General features: G+C 49.4%; 1 protein-coding gene across 5 annotated transcripts in view; it reads right to left on the bottom strand.

The window, feature by feature from the left end:
• Positions 1-11,664, bottom strand: part of LOC147102126 (septin-5-like) — a 136,181-nt gene extending 124,517 nt beyond the window's left edge. For 2 of the 5 annotated variants that reach the window (XM_085964353.1, XM_085964349.1), the window contains exon 1: positions 11,392-11,663. Coding sequence is in view for 1 of the 5 variants with exons in the window: in XM_085964346.1 (XP_085820472.1) it covers positions 6,906-6,908 (3 nt within the window). In the remaining 4 variants the exon portion in view is untranslated. Of the gene's footprint in view, positions 1-6,905; positions 7,059-11,391 lie in introns of those variants that run through there. The other 3 variants (XM_085964351.1, XM_085964346.1, XM_085964355.1) reach the window with 2 other exon arrangements.
• Positions 11,665-21,308: the final 9,644 nt, after the last annotated feature.

Genomic DNA, 21,308 nt, shown 5'->3' on the forward strand with positions numbered 1-21,308 from the left:
GAGAGCGGAGAGCAAACTTTGGCCCAGAATTTGCGGTAGCATTTGCCGTCATTTTGCTTTTGAAACTGACTGCAATTTCAGGATTTGGCGTATGTGCAACCTATTGCGGAAATCCCGATGTTGCAATCTGTCATTCACTGCTCCTCCACCGGCTGCACTGTGCTTCCTTCCCCCCCCCCCCCACCACAAACAGAGCTGGCATCAGTGAAATCTCTAAAAAATCAAACAGCGTATTGACTGCTAAGCAAAGGTTATGACCCTGAAAAACTAATTTAAATTTTTTGCAGTGTCCATTTTATCTATTTTCATAAAAAATTAAAATTTTTAAGCAACTTTAATTTGTTCATCTTTATTTCAGGTTTGCCTTTTGTGAGAGCGGCAATCTTTGTTTTGTTCTCTTTAACATTTAAAAAAAGTTAGAAGTGGATAATTCCCGCCCCCCCAGTCTCTCTCTGCCGCCCCCCCCCCCCCCACCCCCCCAGTCACTCTCTCTCTCTCTTCCAACAACAACATGCCCTCGAAAAAGCCTCGGCAACGCCGGGCTCACCCCAGCTAGTCTATATATATAAAAGACCTCTTCTGTCTGTCTGTCTGTCTGTCCGTTCTCTATACACGCAAAAGTTATAGAGTGTACCTACACGTGTGTTCGTGTGTTACATCAAAAGAAAGCTTACGATTCCGGAGCGGTCATAAGCATATTTACGTTTCGGTGAGACAAAATTTGTGCCAACGGTATCCAAAAAAACGTTCAAAATTCCGCTCATTATCCGCTCATTAGCATTGAGTGACTATGATGTCGAAGAGCTGCTATGATGTCAGAGCAGTTTTTGTGCTGTCATAAAGAAATCAATGCTTTCACTGTGCCCAGCCTACTCAGCTGGGGTGACTCGGGCCGGGCCTCTTCCTCTCTTCTCTATTTCTTCTCTCTCCGTCTCTCTCTCTCCTCCAGTCTCTCCCTCCTCCAGTCTCTCTCTCTCTCTCCCCCCAATCGCTCTCTCTCTCTCCCCAACTCTCTCCCTCTCCCCCCAGTCTCTCTCTCTCTCCCCCACTCTCTCCCTCTCCCTCCACTCTCTCCCTCTCCCCCCAAGTCTCTCACTCTCCCCATCTCTCTCTCTCTCCCCTCAGTCTCTCTCTCTCTCCCCCCCACCCCCCGGTCTCTCTCTCTCCCCCCCAGTCTCTCTCTCGCTCTCTCTCTCTATCTCCCCAGTCTCTCTCTCTCTCCCCAGTCTCTCTCTCCCTTCGCCCATCTCTCTCTCTCTCCCCCAGTCTCTCTCTCTCTCCCCCTCAGTCTCTCTCTCTCCCCATTCTCTCTCTTTCCCCAGTCTCTCTCCTCTCTCTCCCCCAGTCTCTCTACTCTCTCTCTTTCTCCCCCATCTCTCTCTCTCTCCCCCAGTCTCCCTCTCTCCCCCTCAGTCGCTCTCTCTCTCCCCCTCAGTCTCTCTCTCTCTCTCTCTATCTCCCCATTCTCTCTCTCCCCAGTCTCTCTCCTCTCTCTCCCCCAGTCTTTCTACTCTCTCTCTCTCTCTCCCCGTCTCTCTCTCTCTCCCCCAGTCTCTCTCTCTCCCCCTCAGTCGCTCTCTCTCTCCCCCTCAGTCTCTCTCTATCTCCCCAGTCTCTCTCTCTTCCCCAGTCTCTCTCTCTCTCTCTCTCCCCCCCAGTCTCTCCCTCTCTCTCTCTCCCCGTCTCTCTCTCTCTCTCCCCCAGTCTCTCTCTCTCCCTCTCTCCCCCTGGTCTGTCTCTCTCTCTCTCTCCCAGTGTCTCTCTCCCCAGTCTCTCTCCTCTCTCTCCTCCCAGTCTCTCTACTCTCTCTCTCTCTCCCCGTCTCTCTCTACCCCAGTCTCTCTCTCTCCCCCTCAGTCGCTCTCTCTTTCCCCCCACAGTCTCTCTCTCTATCTCCCCAGTCTCTCTCTCTCTCTCTATCTCCCCGTCTCTCTCTCTCTCCCTCTCTCCCCCCAGTCTCTCTACTCTTTCTCTCTCTCCCATCTCTCTCTCCCCTCCCAGTCTCTCTCTCTCCTTCCCTCTCTGTCTCTCTCCTTCCCTCTCTCTCTGTCTCTCTCTCCTTCCCTCTCTCTCTCTGTCTCTCTCTCCTTCCCTCTCTCTGTCTCTCGCTCCTTCCCTCTCTCTCTCTCTCCTTCCCTCTCTCTCTGTCTCTCTCTCCTTCCCTCTCTCTGTCTCTCTCTCCTTCCCTCTCTGTCTCTCGCTCCTTCCCTCTCTCTCTCTCTCCTTCCCTCTCTCTCTCTGTCTCTCTCCTTCCCTCTCTCTCTCTCTGTCTCTCTCCTTCCCTCTCTCTCTCTGTCTCTCTCTCCTTCCCTCTCCAAATGGGGTGATACCGAATTTCTAGCCCTCTCCCTCTCTCTCCCCCCAATCTCTCTCTCTCCCCGTCTCTTTATCTCTCTCTCTGTCTCCCAGTCTCTCTCTCTCTGTCTCCCAGTCTCTCTATCTCTTCCCCCAGTCTCTCTCTCTCTCTCTCCCCGTCTCTCTCTCTCTCGCCCCTCAGTCTCATGCTCTCTCTCTCTCTCCCAGTCTCTCTCTCTCCCCCAGTCTCCCAGTCTCTCTCTCTCCTCCAGATTCTCCCTCCTCCAGTCTCTCTCTCACAGTCTCTCTCTCTCTCCATCTCTCTCTCCTCCAGTCTCTCCCTCCTCCAGTCTCTCTCTCTCCCCCCAATCTCTCTCTCGCGCTCTCTCTCTCTCTCTCTCTATCTCCCCAGTCTCTCTCTCCCCAGTCTCTCTCCCTTCCCCGTCTCTCTCTCTCTCTCTCTCCCCCAGTCTCTCTCTCTCTCTCCCCGTCTCTCTCCCCCAGTCTCTCTCTCTCTCCCCCTCAGTCTCTCTCTCTCTCTCTCTATCTCCCCATTCTCTCTCTCTCTCTCTCTCCCCAGTCTCTCTCCTCTCTCTCCCCCCAGTCTCTCTACTCTCTCTCCCCCGTCTCTCTCTCTCTCTCTCCCCCCCAGTCTCTCTCTCTCCCCCTCAGCGTTGGGGTCACTCGGGCCGGGCCTCACAACCGCTCGGCCCGAGACACAGAGTGGGGGAGCGGCAGCGGCCGGCCGTAAACCACGCGGCCTTGTAAACTGCTGTTTTACAAAAAAGCCTTGGCAATGCCGGGCCCCCCCAGCTAGTAGATATATATAGGACTAGAAATTCATGGTGTTATATGGTGAATTAGCGCCAAGCGAAAATGTTCTAGACTGCACGCAAAATTCGTCCTCACTGCTCAATAAAATGATTGGAGTCTTAAATCAAGTCTAAAAACCCAAGCTCATTGGCGTTACACTTAAAGGCTGGACCAATATCAGGTGCAGTCTAATCACAACCACAGGCTTTTTTCACTAAAAGGGGAGGTTCATTGATGCTGCAGCACCTCATTCTCAGCATTGTTGGCTGTGCAGCTGCCTCAACAACCATAAGAAGAAGGACAAGGACAAGGAGCACTTATTTACAAATCCTCATAGCAGATCGCCACCCCAGGGAGAGAGCCCGCAGATTTTCCCATGAAGTTTTGGAGGCATTGGTTTTAGCGCTGGAGAGAAGGCGGGCAGTCCTGTACCCACCAACTGGCAGGAGGCCCTCGCCACAAGTCTATCGCACTATGTGGAGGGAGGTGGCACACCACATCATGGACCGCCTGTCCGGAAGCCCAATTGTCTGGCTGCCTCCTCCCTCCCTCCTGTCCCTCATCTTCTTCCTCTTCGTCCTCTTCCTCCTCCCTCTGTGCACATGTTCCTGTCTTTCTTGCTGCCTACGCTCCCTCCACCATAGATCCTGGAGGGCGAGGTGGCATGCCAGTACAGCCCCCATTAATCTACCAAGTGTTGCAGTTTGAATCTTTGAAGAATAAATGTAGCTACTTTGTACTTGCCACAAGACTCCTGATACAAAAGAACCTTGAAATTACTCAATGAAACTGTTGCAGTAGCTGAAACTAACAAAAGCCACTGAAACTGCACAAACCAGACAGGTGCGAGTGATTACTGATGATCCCTTTAAATCATGACCCTGCAGCCGGCTTCCTGGTGCTGGATGCCAGCTCTCCCTGTCAGTGTTTACTCCAGGTGGTGAGGTAATTGGCTAAAAGCAATTTGGGAAATTGGACGTTCAGTGAGTGTTGCACACTCACTGATGTCACGATCACCCTGGTGTTGAGGTCCCCTGCGATAGCTGTTACCGGCAGCGCTATGGGGGGTCCCGATTTGGCGTGCGGTGCTGGATTCACTTTGTCCTGTCGGTACTGGTCTCAACGCCACATTAGCGCCATCTACTGGTGCTAATGGGCAGCACTAAGGGGACAAATTTTTTCCCCATAACATTCACAAATATATACACACATATATAATATATAATATATAAAAATATTTGTAATACTATTTACCTTCCACTTTAGTAACTTTCTTACTGAAAGATACAGGTCTCAAACTATAATATAGGTGAGGCCTTTATCTTTTAGTATCAGTAAGGTGCATCATACTTTGATCTTGTACCAGACACTTGTAGGCCAATCTTCCGAATGCTGCTTTTGTCAGGCAGTATCACCCACTGGAAGTGAATATTGGGAAATCGATGACATGCTTCCCTGTTGATTAAAATGAATGGATGGAAAAGTGTGGGCCATGTGTGTGTCCGTGATTATCCGAGAAGTACTACTGGTGGCTGACGCTCTGTCAGGAGGAATCGGTCATGTGATTTCCTTCAGTAAATGTTGCTGTATTACAGCGCTGTGCGAGCTAGTGTTAGGTTTAGGCCGCAGCAGGTCTACAGGAAACCTTAGGAATTGTAACCCATGTTCCTGACTACCCATGAGCAATGTCTCTTCAGAACAATATAATGGCCTAGAAATTCGTCTCGGGCCATGGCACATAACGGCCATTATGCGCAGCGCCTGCGTATAACAGGTGGCCGATCCGATACTGACCGTCTTGCGCCTCTGCCCGAGCCGTATTTCTGGGCCAATATCATTCAGCAGTTGAGTGACACATTTGAATACAGCATTTGTATTGGATCATCATTAATCACTCTGCAATCTACAAAATTTATAAACAACCATCTTATATTCAACATGCTGTCGTGGTTTTTTGTTAATTCTAAGCTTGGGAGTTTTGCTGTGATGCCTTCACAGTAGAACAGTTACCATTCACACATGAAGAACCACCACTTAGTTGATGTAATGGGGGATACAAGAACTGACCCCAGTAAAGGTCAAAGTCATCTACACGGGCGAGGAGGAGAAGGGCAAGAAAGTAAGGGGGAAAAATTCAGTTGTTTGTGCCTCCCATTAGCGCCTTAAGAGGGTGCTAATGGGGCACAAAGCAACTAGCGCCCGGGCATGGCGATATTTGCGGCGCTTGCAAAATTAACTAGACATTTTGCGGCGGCGCTAAACATTACCGCCACGATCTCCTGCGCCGGCAGATCATGACGCCAGTCGAGTGCGCAACGCCCCGGTAGTGCCCGGGACTGGATATTGAGTGGCGCCCCCTGCCTTACCGCTTGCCACTAGCAACGACAGGTTGAGGGGAACGTTTTGCAGTCAGAAAGGGACTGGGGGAGCGCTATTTAAAGGTGACCGCTTCCTGCCTTTTTTTGTTGGTGACATTTTTGCACCACGGATTCTGAGAGAGAGAGAGAGAGACTTCTGGAGAGATTCAACGCTGTGTGAAGGGGTTTTGGGTACTGAGCAGCACTTTGCAGGTTCATTTTGATTTGCCCTTCCTTGCTTCACCAGCACTCTGAGGTAGCGCCTCGCTGCTCGGCCTTTGCACCTTAAGAGAGGTGTGAAGTGCCTGATTTAGCGCTCCAATCACATCCAGAGGCGATAAAAGCCAAGTTTCCCGTCGGAGGAGATAATTAGCGCCAGGCGCTAAACTTTGCGCATGGCCAATAATGGCGCCCCAAATGGGGCGATACTGAATTTTTCCCCCTAAGTCTCTCCTGCTTGTTGGCTGTTAAGAGTCCTAACTGAAATAATTTTGAGTAGCCTCAACTGAGATCCCAGTGGGTATGGATCCACAGCACAAAATCACCCCTCATTTGGCACTACATTGGCAATTTCAGAAAGCCTACAGGTTGCCTAGCATGGGAAATGGAAGAATGTCATACTGATACATAGTAGGACTTGACCTTCTGAGCTTTGGTTTGAGCCACGTTGTTGAGTAACGAATGCTGTTATACCTAACCTGAATAACACTTGATACTGAAAGTGCTCCAGTCCCAGGCTCCGATCTAAATGGGGTGGATTGGGGTTTTTAAGCTATTGTAATCCTCTACTGCAATGTTAGCTCCTCAGGCGAAAAACCAGCCTGCCAGCAACACATTCAAAAGTAGCCGCACCATTTAAAGCCCCCTTTACAGTAAGTGGACACTGAAATATTCTCTCCCAAATCTCTCAAATTCTACCCAATATTTTAGGAGCTCAGGATTTTAATGATTCACTGTGGTTTAAGAAGGTTATTACAGCCACACTGCAGCAAGGCCACGAGCAAGGAAGATATGGCGAACAGAATAAGTGACACTTTGATGCTGTGTGAGGACAAACCGGAGCCCTTGTCTTCAGCATCTGCCTGTGTCTGTGGCTGTTGTCCTGCTCGCTCTCTGCACCTACAGCCTGCCCGACAGCAGCAGTCCCGGAGACACTGAATCAGCACAATCAATGCTTTCTTGCAAGAGAGAGTTTTCACAGACAGCAAGCACATTAGAGAGAGATGGACAGATCCTCACCTGCACCCATCACTCCATCACTCTCCCATGTACTCATTGATTAGTGAAGTAGAGGAGACTGCTGGGTACCTTCCTGAAACATGCCGCATTTAATAGGGTTTCAGTAGCCACGTGAAGTTGGCTGAATCCCATGAAAGTTGGACGAAGTACAGCTGCTGATCAATCAGCCCTCTCCTGCATAATATGAAAGGCCTGGCTTACCATGTCTGGATTCTCCTGAGCTGGCACTGCTGTGTATTGCCTTGTATGATGATGATGCTGGCGGTAAGTGGGAACTCTCCTTTGCTGAGGTGCTGAACACAAACTGCAGTCCGAACCCTCTCTACACACACACAGCACACACGCACACAGGAAATAGACCATAAAGCCAGCTGACACGGCTCCGATTGGAGAACCCTGGGATCATGTGACAGTGCCCTTGCTTGCCAGAGGGGAGCGATATAAATAGTCGGTAATATGTGGAGGGATTGTTAAGAAATGCAAGCACTCTGAGCTGCTCACACCTCACCTGCTGAAAATATTACTGAAGTAAGATTTGAAATGGCAGATGCATTGCACTGGGGAGGCGCCCCTCTTTTCTAATTACACAGGCCAGGCAGGAGCTCCTGGCACATGTTTGCCCTGAACCAGCAGGAAGCTCTGTACTACATCGCACAGGCCAGGCGGGAGGTTCCTGTTCTGCGTCAAAAAGGCCAGGCTCTAGTGTACATTCTCTGTGAACCAGTACAAGCTTCTGTACTGTCTCAGAGTTCAGGCAGGGGGCTCTGTACTGGCCAGGCAGGGGGCTCTGTACTGTATCACACTGACCAGGCAGGGGCTCTGTACTGTCTCACACTGGCCGGCAGAGGGCTCTGTACTGTCTCACACTGGCCGGGCAGGGGGCTCTGTACTGTCTCACACTGGCCGGGCAGGGGGCTCTGTACTGTCTCACACTGGCCGGGCAGGGGGCTCTGTACTGTCTCACACTGGCCGGGCAGGGGGCTCTGTACTGTCTCACACTGGCCAGGCAAGGGGCTCTGTACTGTCTCACACTGGCCAGGCAAGGGGCTCTGTACTGTCTCACACTGGCCAGGCAGGGGGCTCTGTACTGTCTCACACTTGCCGGGCAGGGGGCTCTGTACTGTCTCACACTGGCCGGGCAGGGAGCTCTGTACTGTCTCACACTGGCCAGGCAGGGGGCTCTGTACTGACTCACACTGGCCAGGCAGGGGGTTCTGTACTGTCTGGCACAAGTCAAAAACAAGGGGCCTATATCATTCACTGAAGTCAAAGGACAGCACCATACCTCACTATACTGGGGAGGCAAGAACCTCACTTTTTTAGAGTGAGCCTCACTCAGTGCGGATGAAGTTTCTATTTGTGCAGTGATGGTTCACTTACTTTTCTCCTAATAGAATGCGCACAGCTTATTCTTGGGACTTAGATACATTACACAATACAGAGAAAAATCTGCACTCATTGTGCGGAATCACCAGTAAACCCTTTTAATAGTTACGTAAACAACATAAACAATACTCAGGGCAATTAATCCAGCTGTGTTGTTCACAAATTGGAGCACTGATGGCAGGAGCTGGGCAGTCGAAATATCTACTTCCCCAATGAGGTGTGGCAAATCATTGTGGATGGTGGGAGGAAATGGAGAAATTCCCTTTATGCTCAGACCCATGACAACACAGCAGCGGACAGGAAAGGCAATTGCTTGGAAGGTTAACTGATGTCAATAAGCAGCCCTCCTTGGAAGGATGTTCAGCAAAAGGTGTTCAATTTGAAGAAAAGTGCCGTGGTAAATAATGAGCATTATTGTCAACTGTGTCACAAAGGCGCCAAGTTGTTGTTGTAGTTGCTATATAGAGGTGATGTCTGTTCACTACACTGCCAAATATTGGTTCAAGTGCCAATTATTTTACATCCGTATACATGCCTATCCAATGAGATTGCAGGGGAGAGCCCGAATAATTTCACAGCAGAATATGGTTAAACCAAAATTTGCTATAGGGTATGAAACAAAAGTAATGAGATATTTCTGAACTATTACAACAGGCTACAAATGACATCTGCTTCGAGCAACTGGGAAAGATTATTCACCAACTCTCTTGATTCACAAATAGAACTGATTACACAAAAGGACTCACTGTAGTGTCCCAACTTCCGCTAGCAAGGTCGTTTACATTTCATTCTACTAGATCTCTTTTCACTAGACGTGTGAGAGAAACTGGAAAGAGCGGAAGAGAGGGAGTATAAGTGAGAGATTAAATGTGATCTTAATAGGACGAGAAGAAAGAGAAAATCATGATGATATTGTCTGTAGTTTTGACATAAACTCTGCATGAATTTTAACCTCAAAAAAGGACACATAATATGAACAGTCAACACTCATACTTCCCTCTTATTTACAATCTGTCTTATACTCTCACATTTTATCTTTCCCTCACTCTGTTGCTGTTTCTTTTCACCCTATTAGGATCACATTTAGTCTCTCATTTATACACCCTCTCTTTTTCAAATACTTATCCAATTCCCTTTTAAATTAAGTTATAGACTTTGCCTCAACAGCCGCTTATCATAAAGCATTCCACATTGTAATAACCCTCTGTGTGAAAAAAACAATTCTTCGAACTGGCCCTTCCTTCTTCTAATTATGGGAACTAAAATGCATTCAAGAACAAGGAAGACTATTCCTGCAATAGGCAATGTAAAATTGTCCATTTGTTCAACTTCCATGCACAAATAAATTAGACAGTAGCACAAAAAATAGGAGATCAAAACCTTTGACCATATATTAAGGCCATCTTGGGCAACCAAAGTGGTTGCCAGCTTAAGTTACATGGAATTGGCTTACAGATAGCATCAAAAGAAACTGGACATATATTGGGCTAAGTTATGGTCACAGATTATGTAGAAATGCCTACAAATGTGGTTCTTGGCCAACCAAGAAATAACATAAAATAAATTTGACAATCAAGTAACTGGTCTCTGTTTAGTGATGAGTTTATCTAAAGTTTTGTTTGCTATGTATGGCATGTGCTAGCTCCAAACATACCAATAAAATAGTCCTTCTTTCCAATAGAAGAGGCACACAGGAGCTCGTAAAACATACGAATAATGATGGACAGGAAAAGACCCTCTGGTCCATTCAGCCTGTCCCACATAGGTATCACAATGGCCCAGAAATTTGGGTCCCAACGTGTGAGTACGCACGGGGTACTCACGCGTAGGCCCAACGAAAGTGCCGGTTTCGTGCATGCACTGCGCATGCACGGGAAACCGGCACTTCCGTTCCCCTGAAAGGAGTTGACAGGTGGAACGCATGCGCCGGAGAGGCAGCGTGTGTGCATTGAACTTACGTTCTTTTTGCAGGTTTTCCCGGGAGGGTAAGTCTCCAGCAGTTACACTTATAAAAAGCAGGCGCAAGGCCTGCTTTTAACAAGGTAAGTGGTGAATTAATTAAAATTAAAACATTTTTTCCACAGGTTTATTATTTTTAAATACTTTAAAGAAAGGTAAGTTTATTTTTAGCCCCGTTAGAAAATATAATTAATTTTTTCAAAAATTTAAATTATTGTTTAAAATAGTTATTTCATGTAATTTATAGTTTATTTAAAAATGTGATTTAAAAAAATGTATTTGAAGTTTTAGTGATGTTTTGGGGCTTATACAGGAAACTTTTTTTTATCCGGCACCGACGGGACCGACGCGGTGCCGGTTCATCAAAAATTCCAGATAACCGAAAGCTATAGTAAAAGATACGGAGAGCTGACAGCTCCGTATAAAGCAACAAACCCTGTTGCTTAGCAACAAGTGCAGAACAATGGCCACAAGTTCCAAGCGTCTCTGTAGGTTAGCAACAGCTGCAGCCACACCCTTGCGCAGCAACAGATCAGAGGAAGGCAAGTACAATATGACGTAAAACTTACCTGAACCTACTCCTGAATTTTGCCGGTTAACCGAGATTTCCGGTTATTTAGGTGCTGGTAAATCGAAAGTTTCCTGTAGTATTTATAGGTTTGACAGCTCTTCCTGTCAAACTAATGAATGAAGCATTCCCTGCTACCATTGGCTCTCCATGGCCCACGTGATCTCAGGGGACGCTTCGAACTAACTGCGCCCCTGGGATACACAAGCACTGCATGCCGGCAGTTGGAGGAGGCCCAGGATCGGAATCCCACGCGGGCCCACAGCTCAACGGCCGGCGCGCTAGGTAAGTGCAGGTCGGAGGCTTGCACCAGCGGGAAGCCCCGACCCGAATTTCTGGGCCATTATATACACTCCCTACCCAACCCAAAAACCATGTGATCTCCTGGGAGAGGTGAAAAAATAGATAAAAACCCAGGCCAATTTGGGGAAAAAATATCCTGGAAATTCTTCTCCAACCCCTTTAGGCGATCGAAACTAGTCCAGAAGATCATCTCAGTAATTTCCTGTGACAAATGGAACATACACCTCAATTTGGACAGATAGAATGGTTGTGATATTCTGACTGCGCTATCTGAACACCAGAATAAACTAGGTCTAGCTCCAAAACATGAAGCTCATTAACCCTGAGAACATCACACTTATTAACACAGAGAGCGAAGTAAGAGCAAGCAGAATTACAGGAAATCTATCAGAAGAAACAACAGCTCAAATCCAACATACGTTTACATAACGCAAGGTTCAATCCTAGGTAGGCACAAGAAGTTCAACTTACTGGGTGTCTTTTGCAAATCTGAATGTCATATGGTGCTGCTAGAATTTCACATTTACTTTACATGAGATATAAAAGCCAAACGGAGCAAGCACCATCTGTCACTTCAACAGCTGCCCTCTAACCCAGAACGCACAATCCACATCCAGGATGGTCAGATGACCTTGAGGCACTTATCAATTAATTCATCGAATTAAATCTGCACAAAGGCATCAACAGATGGTGGACGAAAGCAGCTAACAGGCCTCCCTCTGCTGGAACACCTTTGCTACTAGGCTGAACCCACGCCACACAAACCAGGAAGTGACATCTCCAGTGCCAGCCAATAAAAACTAAAGAGACATCTATCTAGCACCACATCACAGCGTATCATTCTGAGCACAGTAATCTCATTGGGTTAAATGCAGTGCCGGATCTCAGTAAACCTTTGCTCCTTATTGCCAGCATTCTAGACCCTCATTAACAGATTGGAACTCTGCAGGCAGGGATTACAGTCAGCGTAATATAGACAGCGGAACTAATCACTGACTGCACCTCAAAGAATGAACAACAGTGGATGAGCAAGCAGAAACGTCACACTCTTTAAAATGAGCAAAACAGGCAGCAAAGTGTTTGAGGAGCTGAAGATTTTACACAGAAAAGTTTGTATGAATGGGGGCCAAAACCTTCAAGTTAGGACTGTCACCTGAAAAACTGAGATAGAAAACAAATAGTTGTTGTTAAAAATAGGCGTCAGGTTTTCTCCATTACTTTTGTACCTCACCATGTGGAAGTGTCAACTATTAAGGTTCTGATGAATTTTAATCATGAGTGAACCAATCATCCAAGGGGTAATTTTAAAAATTTGCACTCCCACTGTGAAGTCTCATCCCTCACCCTCCCATCAGGAGGGCACCTTGAAAATCCTGTTGGCATCATGCTCGAATCCCCACAATCACCGCCTGATGGATGAAGCTCCACATTGAGAGCACAAATTCATAACATTTACACTCAATCCCAGTCTAGTTTTGGACCTACTTCACCTATCTGCATTCAGGTATCACATTTAGGTGTCCTCTCTCTATCCAGTGAATTTGGATCTCAACAAACTCCACAATGCACATTTTCAAGTGTTTTATGAACAGATAAAGCGACAGGGACTGAAGTGAGGCTCTATGAAAGAGATGTTATCGATAGGGAAAAGTCTTTGGGGGAAAATTTCGGTACCTTAGCGCCTCCCGTTAGCGCCAGCAGATAGCGCTAATGGGGCGCTAGAGTATTATCGCTGGGGCGCAGCGAATCCGAAGCCGCACGCCAAATCCACCCCCCCCCCACAGTGCTGCCAACAGTTATCGCCAGGGGCCTCAATGCCAGGTGGATCGTGACGTCAGTGAGTGTGCAATGCTCACTGAATGCCCGATCTGTGAAATTCATTGTTGCCACCTACCTTCGCGCCTGGAGTAAACAGTGACAGGGCGAGCTGGCGTGAAGCAGCAGGAAGGCGGCTCCAGGGACGTTATTTAAAGGGATCAACAGTAATGACTCGCAGCTGTCAGGCTAGTGGAGTTTCAGTGGTTTCTTGTCAGTTTCACATAGTGCAACAGTTTAATTCAGTAATTTCAAGGTTATTTTGTATGAGGAGTGTTGTGGCAACTAAAAAGTAGTTACATTTATTCTTTAAAAATTCAAACTACCACACTTGGTTACATTAATGGGGGCTGTACTGACAGTCAACCTCGCCCTCCAGGATCTACAGCGGATGGAGCGGAGGCAGTGAAAAAGACTGGAACATGTGGCCAGAGGGAGGAGGAGGGCCATCAGGGCTCTCAGCAGGAGGCCTTATCCTCTGGGGGTATTCCGAGAGCACTTCTCCTACCTCCAATTAAGCGAGGAGCAGTGTATTAGAAGGCTCTGCTTCACAAAGGAGGTGGTCACAGAACTCTGCCACCTCCTGCAACCAGACCTCCAGCCTCAGATCAGGGCGACCATGTCTCTCACAGTAGCAGTCAAGGTCACCGTCACCCTCAATTTCTTCGCCAGCGGTTCCTTCCAGGAGACATAGCTAACATCTCACAGTTCGTCGTCCATCACTGCATCTGGGAGGTCATAGAGGCTCTCTACAGTAGAAGAGACTACATTTCCAAAAGATGTGCGGGTTAGGTTGATTGGCTATGATAAATTGACCCTTAGTGTTAGGGGGATTAAATACGTGGGGTTACGGGGATAGGGTGGGATATGTGTTGGTGTAGGGGTTACAGGGATCGGGTGGGATATGTGTCGGTGCAGGCTCGATGGGCTGAAATGGCCTCTATCTGCACTGTGGGGTTTCTGTGATTTCTGTGATTTCCTTCCCCAGCACCAAAGAGAAGCAGGACGAGCGTGCATGTGGCTTTGCCAAGATAGCGGGACTCCACATGGTGCAGGGTGCTACTGACTGCACCCATGTGGCTTTGCGGGCACTTCATAACAAGCCTGACCATAACTGCAAATGCTATCACTTACTTATTGTGCAGTTGGTGTGCAACCACAGACAGCGAACCTGGCAGCAGTCACGATGCCTTCATCCTGTGCCAGTGTGCCAGCACTCTTCCAGCCACCACATCAAGCTCACAGCTGGCTATCAGGGCTATCCGCTCTCCACCTAGCTCCTGACTCCCCTCCGCAACCCCAACACTCCTGCCCAGCACTCATATAATGAGAGTCAGGCTGCCACCAGGAACATCATCGAGCAGACCATCGGCCTGCTGAAGCAACGGTTCCGCAGCCTTGACCGCTCGGGTGGAGCCCTCCAGTACTCGGCTGAGCGGGTGTCCCATTTCGTGGTGGTCTGCTGCATGCTCCACAACTTAGCCATCATGAGGGCCCAGCCCTTGCCACCAGGGATTGTGGGACCACCTCAGGAGGAGGAAGAGGGAGAGGAGGAGTATGACGAGGAGGAAGAGGAAGACGACGACGAGGTAGACAAGGAGGAGGAGGAACAGGAGGGAGGAGGCAGCCACTCAATCGGCCTTCTGGAAGGGCAGTCTGTGACCGCCTCATCAGACTGCGGTTCGAAAGAATCAAACCCCAGATCCCCGTTGCTCACCAAATCCCCATCATTCCATCCCTGTCGCAGGCCGTATCACAGCACAAAGCTGAAATGAGACGCACCACAAAATAATCCAAACTGAATTAATAAATTTATCAACAATCAGTGAACACATATTTACAACAAAAATATTAACGATTCACCCTTGTGCAATCCCTTCGTGCCTCTCGTTACTGTGCCTTTGCCTATTCTAGTATTCCTACGAAGTGTTGGCCCAGTGGATGCAGCAGGGCTGGTGGAAGGCTGCTGAGTGTCCGTGCGGGAAACTTCAGATGGCCTTGCAGGAAAACTCGACCAGCTGTGGGGCTGGAAAGCCTGGCTGTAGACTGCACCACCTCAGCATGGGCGGCAGCAGTCTGAGCTGGCTGGATGACAGGCAGCAACAAGGGCAATGGCGGAGTGGCAGTGGTGGGAGCAGGAATGCTGTCATCCTGAGAGAGGACAGCAGGTTCCTGCTCCACTGACCCACTGCCACACCCCCGGGGCAGGACCTCAGCATCCCTAGCAATCTGTTGGAGCACAGTCTGCTGGCCTGCTGTGACACCGTGAAAGCCCCGGTCGATGGTAGTAGACCCAGCCACGATGGCAGCAGTCAGAGTTTGTGTGGCATCAAGTTGAGACTGCATGAGAGCAGTCTGAGAATCGATGCCACCAAGCACAGACTGCATTACAGCATTAAGACGTGGTGTATGCTCCCACCTGTGCTGCAATGGAAGCTGCCTGAACGCCCATTATGCATGGCATCATGTCTGGGTCGCCACGGTCTCTCTGGGAGTCAACCATCCTTTGCAGACTGCAAATGTTGGGCTCCATGATGTGCACAGAAGCTTGTGCAATGTTGGAGGCGGATTCCTCCACGCTGCTTACCATTGCTGAGAGTCTCTCGGGCACCCTTGCCATTGCACCTATCATCTCCGTGTGCATGCCCATCACCCTTCTTCTAAAGGCCTCCCCATTGAGGTCCTCATTTGAGTCCTGTGCAGCAGAACTCGCGCCGGACTCAGCCTCCGGGGAGCTGGCTCCCGAGCTACCCTTCCCCCTGGCCTTGCTGCAGCCCACTCGTCCCCGGTGCCTCACCCTGTGCAGTTCCCGCTACTATGCTAGCCTCTAAAGAACACATAGTGCCAGTATCTGAGCTGGTGTCTGCGGGTGAGACATGCAGTGACGTGGTGTGTTCTTCCTCCTCCTCTTCTCCCACCTCACTCTCTATGGTGCCCTCAGGGACAGGCTGCTCAGATGCTTTCTGATTATCTGAAAGCATAAAGTCACAAGAGTCGGGTTAAGGTGAGGGGAGGGGGGCAGGAAGGGAGAAATGCATGCATACAGCATGATTAGCTGGAAAGTGCAAAACTCTTGTGGGGTGAGGGGGAAGTGGGATGTGAGAAGAAGTAGTAGGGATGAACAATGTTGTTGTCCCCAAGGGGGTCAACATTGCCGGCGGCCATGGCATCCACCACTTAGCGTCCATTAATCTGCAGCTCTCTATTTTCCAGCTCAGACAGTGGTTGGGTGTTGGCTTGTCCCCCGCCTGTGCGCTCCTGCTCTCTCCTGTTGTGAGCCACCTTGGCCTGCAAGAGAAAAGAAAGTGTGTGAGTGAGTGTGGAACAATGTGTTTGGGTGATGTGCCTGCCATAGTTGAATAGCTATCATTGTGTGTAAGGTGTGCGATGTGGGTGTTAGTGTTGGTAGGTACAGATTGTTGGTGGGTGAGTGCTGGGGGTGTGGTGTTTGGGCAGTGTGTGAAGACTGTGGTTCAGATGGTGGTGCGCAGCATTTGTAGAAGCATTCACTCATCCTGACCACCCGAGTGAGGTTGTTAAATTTCTTCCTGCATTGTGTGTGGGTCCTGGGGACAACAGTACTGCCCAAGACGTGTTGCACTACCTCCCCCCACATGGTGCAGAGGATTTGCAGCGAGGGCCTCCTGCCACTTGCAGGGTAGAGCACTGCCTTCCGTCTCTCCACAGCGAACACCAAGGCCTCCAATGCTTGATCGCAGAATCTGCGGGCTCCCTCCCTGGGGCGTGGATCTACCATGAGTACAGCTGCTTCAGTCCTCCGGCTCCTTCTCCTTGCTGAGGCATCTGCACAGCCACAGCAATGCTGAGAATAAGGTTCTGCAGCATCAATGAACCTCCCTTTTAAGAACTGGAAAAAGCTTGTGGCAATCATGACTTGCAATTAGACTGCACCTGATATTGGTCCACCCTTTGAGTGTAATGCCAATGAGCTTGGGCTTAAAGACTTGAATTAGCGTTCCAATCATTTCTTTGAGCAGTGAGCTCGAATTTTGCATGCAGCCTAAAGCATTAGCACCTGGCGCTAATTCTCCAAGTTTTCTAATGATATCGTCCATTCCTGGACTATAATGAATTTCTAGCCCTTTTAATCTTATCCTGATGGTGTGCAAACAGAGCCACGCCATGACCTAATCTAAATAACTATGATATTATTTGTGCCATCATGTCATCCCATTGCACCCTTTCCTCTGAGGGTGATATAAACAGAAAAAGGGAAAGAAGGTGTGTGAAAGGCCTTCAGAGTGGGAGCTACATACAGAGAGAGAAAGGCAAAAGGAAAGCAGGAGTTATTCAGAAGAGCAGAGGCAAAGGGAAGGCTTACAGAAACAGAAAGAGGAAGAAACGAGTCATAGATACAGAAATACAGAATCAAGCTAGAAATTCAGTATCGCCCCAGTTGGGGCGCTAAATTTTCAAAAGTTGTAGAATTAGCGCCAGGCGCTAATCCTTCTGACCTCCCGCTAAATTGTTAGCGCTCCAAGAAATAACTGGAGCGCTAAATCAAGCGCTAAACACCTAACTTAGGGCACTACCCAAAGAGAGCGGGGCACTACTCACAGAGAGCGGGGCACTACCCACAGAGAGCGGGGCACTACCCACAGAGAGCGGGGCGCTACCCACAGAGAGCGGGGCGCTACCCACAGAGAGCGGGGCGCTACCCACAGAGAGCGGGGCACTGCCCACAGAGAGCGGGGCGCTACCCACAGAGAGAGGGGCACTACCCACAGAGAGCGGGGCACTACCCACAGAGAGCGGGGCACTACCCACAGGGAGCGGGGCACTACCCACAGAGAGCGGGGCGCTACCCACAGAGAGCGGGGCACTACCCACAGAGAGTGGGGCACTACCCACAGAGAGCGGGGCACTACCCACAGAGAGCGGGGCACTGCCCACAGAGAGCGGGGCACTACCCACAGAGAGCGGGGCACTACCCACAGAGAGCGGGGCACTACCCACAGAGAGCGGGGCACTACCCACAGAGAGCGGGGCACTACCCACAGAGAGCGGGGCACTACCCACAGAGAGCGGGGCACTACCCACAGAGAGCGGGGCGCTACCCACAGAGAGCGGGGCACTACCCACAGAGAGCGGGGCGCTACCCACAGAGAGCGGGGCACTACCCACAGAGAGCGGGGCACTACCCACAGAGAGTGGGGCACTACCCACAGAGAGCGGGGCGCTACCCACAGAGAGCGGGGCGCTACCCACAGAGAGCGGGGCACTACCCACAGAGAGTGGGGCACTACCCACAGAGAGCGGGGCGCTACCCACAGAGAGCGGGGCACTACCCACAGAGAGCGGGGCACTACCCACAGAGCGATAACCAATTTCAAGTGCACTGCAATCGGGACTCATCATTCTCACTGGCTCCTTCCAGCTCTTAAAGGGGAGGTTGCAGTACAGCCCCCATTAATGTAACCAAGAATAGGACTTGGAAATCTTAGCAGATTGCAACTGACAAATATTTAGCAGGCAGAACACACCTGAAAGTAATAAATGTAGAAAACAGCTGTTTCGCAATGTGAACCTGACAAGGCAGCATTGATTGGCCCCTAAAAATAAACCATATGTTGATCCCTTTAAATACCGCTCCTACAGCGGCCATCCGACTGCATCACGCCTCCTCTTCCTGCCACTGTTCACGCCCGGCGCTAAGGCAGGAGGCAACAGTCAATTTTGCATCTGGGCCGTTAACGGGCCACTCCAAAGGCAATGACGTCACGATCTGGCAGCCGCTAAAAGCCTAGGCGATAACTGTTAGCGCCAGCGCTAAATCCCGGGTGAATGTGGCGTGCGGCGTTGGATTCGCCGCACCCCGCCGCAAACCCATTACCGCCCCATTTGCACCCCCCCCGGCGCTAACGGGAGGTGCTAACATGCCAAATTTCTCCCCCTGTGAATTTACATTGATCCTGATGGTTTGTGACTCAGTGCTTATTTTGCCAGTATCAATTATGGACCATCTGTCAAAGGTTTATTTCCACAGAGTAACAGAAGAAAAACACTGGAAAACAAAGACACTGTAAAACCTATTTTTCAATCTTCTTGGCAGTAATGAAATCCAGCTCTGTGCTATTTCACTGAACTAACTCCCTGCTTGTCAGAATTCTAGTTTGGAATCGAGTCATATTTCAATGGCATCATCAGGGATAAATATAAGAAGTTACACAACACCAGGTTATAGTCCAACAGTTTTATTTGAAATCACAAGCTTTCAGAGCGCTGCTCCTTCATCAGGTGAGGTGGAGAGATGCCTATAGACACAGATTATATAGTCAGAGAATAATGCCAGATGATTACAGGTAATCTTTCTAACTGCCATTTATCACACCTCGGCAGAGAGATAATCACAGCAAGCAAACCTTTGATTGCTGTGATTATCTCTCTGCCGAGGTGTGATAAATGGCAGTTAGAAAGATTACCTGTAATCATCTGGCATTATTCTCTGACTATATAATCTGTGTCTATAGGCATCTCTCCACCTCACCTGACGAAGGAGCAGCGCTCTGAAAGCTTGTGATTTCAAATAAAACTGTTGGACTGTAACCTGGTGTTGTGTGACTTATACATTTGTCCACCCCAGTCCAACACCGGCATCTCCACACCATCATCAGGGATGGCTTTGAGAGTTTTGTGGGAACAGACTATTGAACTGTGGAAACATCTTCAGACTTTGGAATATAACCAGCCATGAAGGCCCACAGATGCTTAACGGACTAGTGATAAGGGGGTCTGAGAAACAACTGCTGACCATTACTAACATAATTTGGGACACATATGCAGTGGGAGGGTTGCTAAATTTTGGGGTATAAGAGGTGCTGTTTCAAAACACTCGGGGCTGCAGCCGGACGACCTGGTCAGTTGCCAGAAATCATATGTCTAGTCACTGCTGGATTGACCAATCACTGGTGTTAGTACGTATGTGGTGTTTTCCTTGAGCTTAAAGTAAAAAGATAGCTATGTGTACGCTGAGATATAATTGGGAATTATTATACGCTACATAACTGTTGGATGCTTACTTGTAATCTCTTGCTGATTTTTAAGTAAAAGAAGTTTCACAGATTCATTGGGTTTTGTGTTGTCTGTTCGATGGGTCTGAACTTTGGAACTGTTGAATGGGGCGATGGGCGATTTCCACACGTCTTACAACAGGCAGCAGCAAGGGCACTGGCAAAGTGGCAGTGGTGGGAGTACGAATGTTGTCATCCTGAGAGAGGACAGCAAGTTCTTGCTCCACGGAGCCACTGTCACTCCACGGAGGTGGTGCCTCAGCATTCCTAGCCATCTGTTGGGGGACAGATTGATGGAGTGCTGGGAGACCCTGCAAGCCCCTTTCCACACTCGTAAACCCAGCCACGGTGGCAGCAGTCTGAGCTTCCGCTGCAGCACTGAGACGTTGGGTCACTTCCGCCTGTGCTACAATGGAAGCTGTGACATCGCCCATCACATGCAGCATCATGGTTGGGTCCACAAGGTCTCTCATGGAGTTGTCCATCATTTCCATCCTGAAAATCACGGACTGCGGAAAGCCCTGTGCAATGTTGGAGCCAGACTCCTCCATGCTCCTTGACACTGACAAGAGGTTCTCTGGCAGGCTTGCCATTGCACCAAGCATTTCTGTGTGCATGCCCATTACCCTTCTTTTGAAGGTCACTGCAGCGAGGTCATCATCTGAGTCCTGTGGAGCAGAACTCATGTGTGAACTCACCTTCTGGGGAGCTGGAACCCGAGCTACCCTTTCCCCCTGGCTTGGCTGCAGCCCACTTGTGCCCAGTGACTCACCACGTGCAGATCCCACCTCTAAAGTCTGCGCAGTGCTATTTTCTGAGCTGGTGCCTGCGAGTGTCAGATGCAGTGATGGTGCGTCTTCTTCTCCTTCACCTCTTCCATCACTTCGGGAACTGACTGTGCTGGTGGGACTTCTTGGGTATCTGAAAGGAGAAAGGCACAAGGGTCGGTTTGTAGTGAGAGGAGGGGGGGAAAAGCAAGATATATATGCATACACCATCAGCAGCTTGTAAGTGAGAAGAGATTGTGGGATGAGGGGAAGTGGGATGTGAGAAGAAGGATTAGGTATGAGCACACAGTCATCATCAGCAATGCTTTCAACTTCCCTGCTCACCACAGACTCTGAGGGTCTCTCCAATAATTTCCAGCACTGCTTCCTCCAGTGCAGTCAAGTTCTGTAGGTGGGCTTCCCTGCCACCCGTCTGCTGCTGCTCCCGACGGTTATGAGCGAGTTTTGCCTGTAAGAGAAAGGGAAGTGTGTTAGTGAGTGTGGTGCAATGTGTTTGGATGATGTGCCTGCCATGGTTGAATAGCTGGCAGTGTGTGCAAGCTGTGAGATGTGGGTGTGAGGCTTGCAGCAGTGGTAAATGTGTGAGGGTGAGGTGAAGCTATGATTGTGAGGTATGAGTGGTGATTGTTAGAGGTTGTTGGTAGGTGAGTAATGGGGGTATGGTGCATTGAGCAGTGTGTGAGGCCAGTGGTGCAGATGGGGGTATAAGACATTTGAAGATGAATTCACTGACCTTGAGCACTAGTGTGCGGTC

The sequence above is a fragment of the Somniosus microcephalus genome, chromosome 22 (assembly GCF_052327205.1).
Source record: "Somniosus microcephalus isolate GS21.2 chromosome 22, FLI_Smic_1.0, whole genome shotgun sequence".
Taxonomy (NCBI): Eukaryota; Metazoa; Chordata; class Chondrichthyes; order Squaliformes; family Somniosidae; genus Somniosus; species Somniosus microcephalus.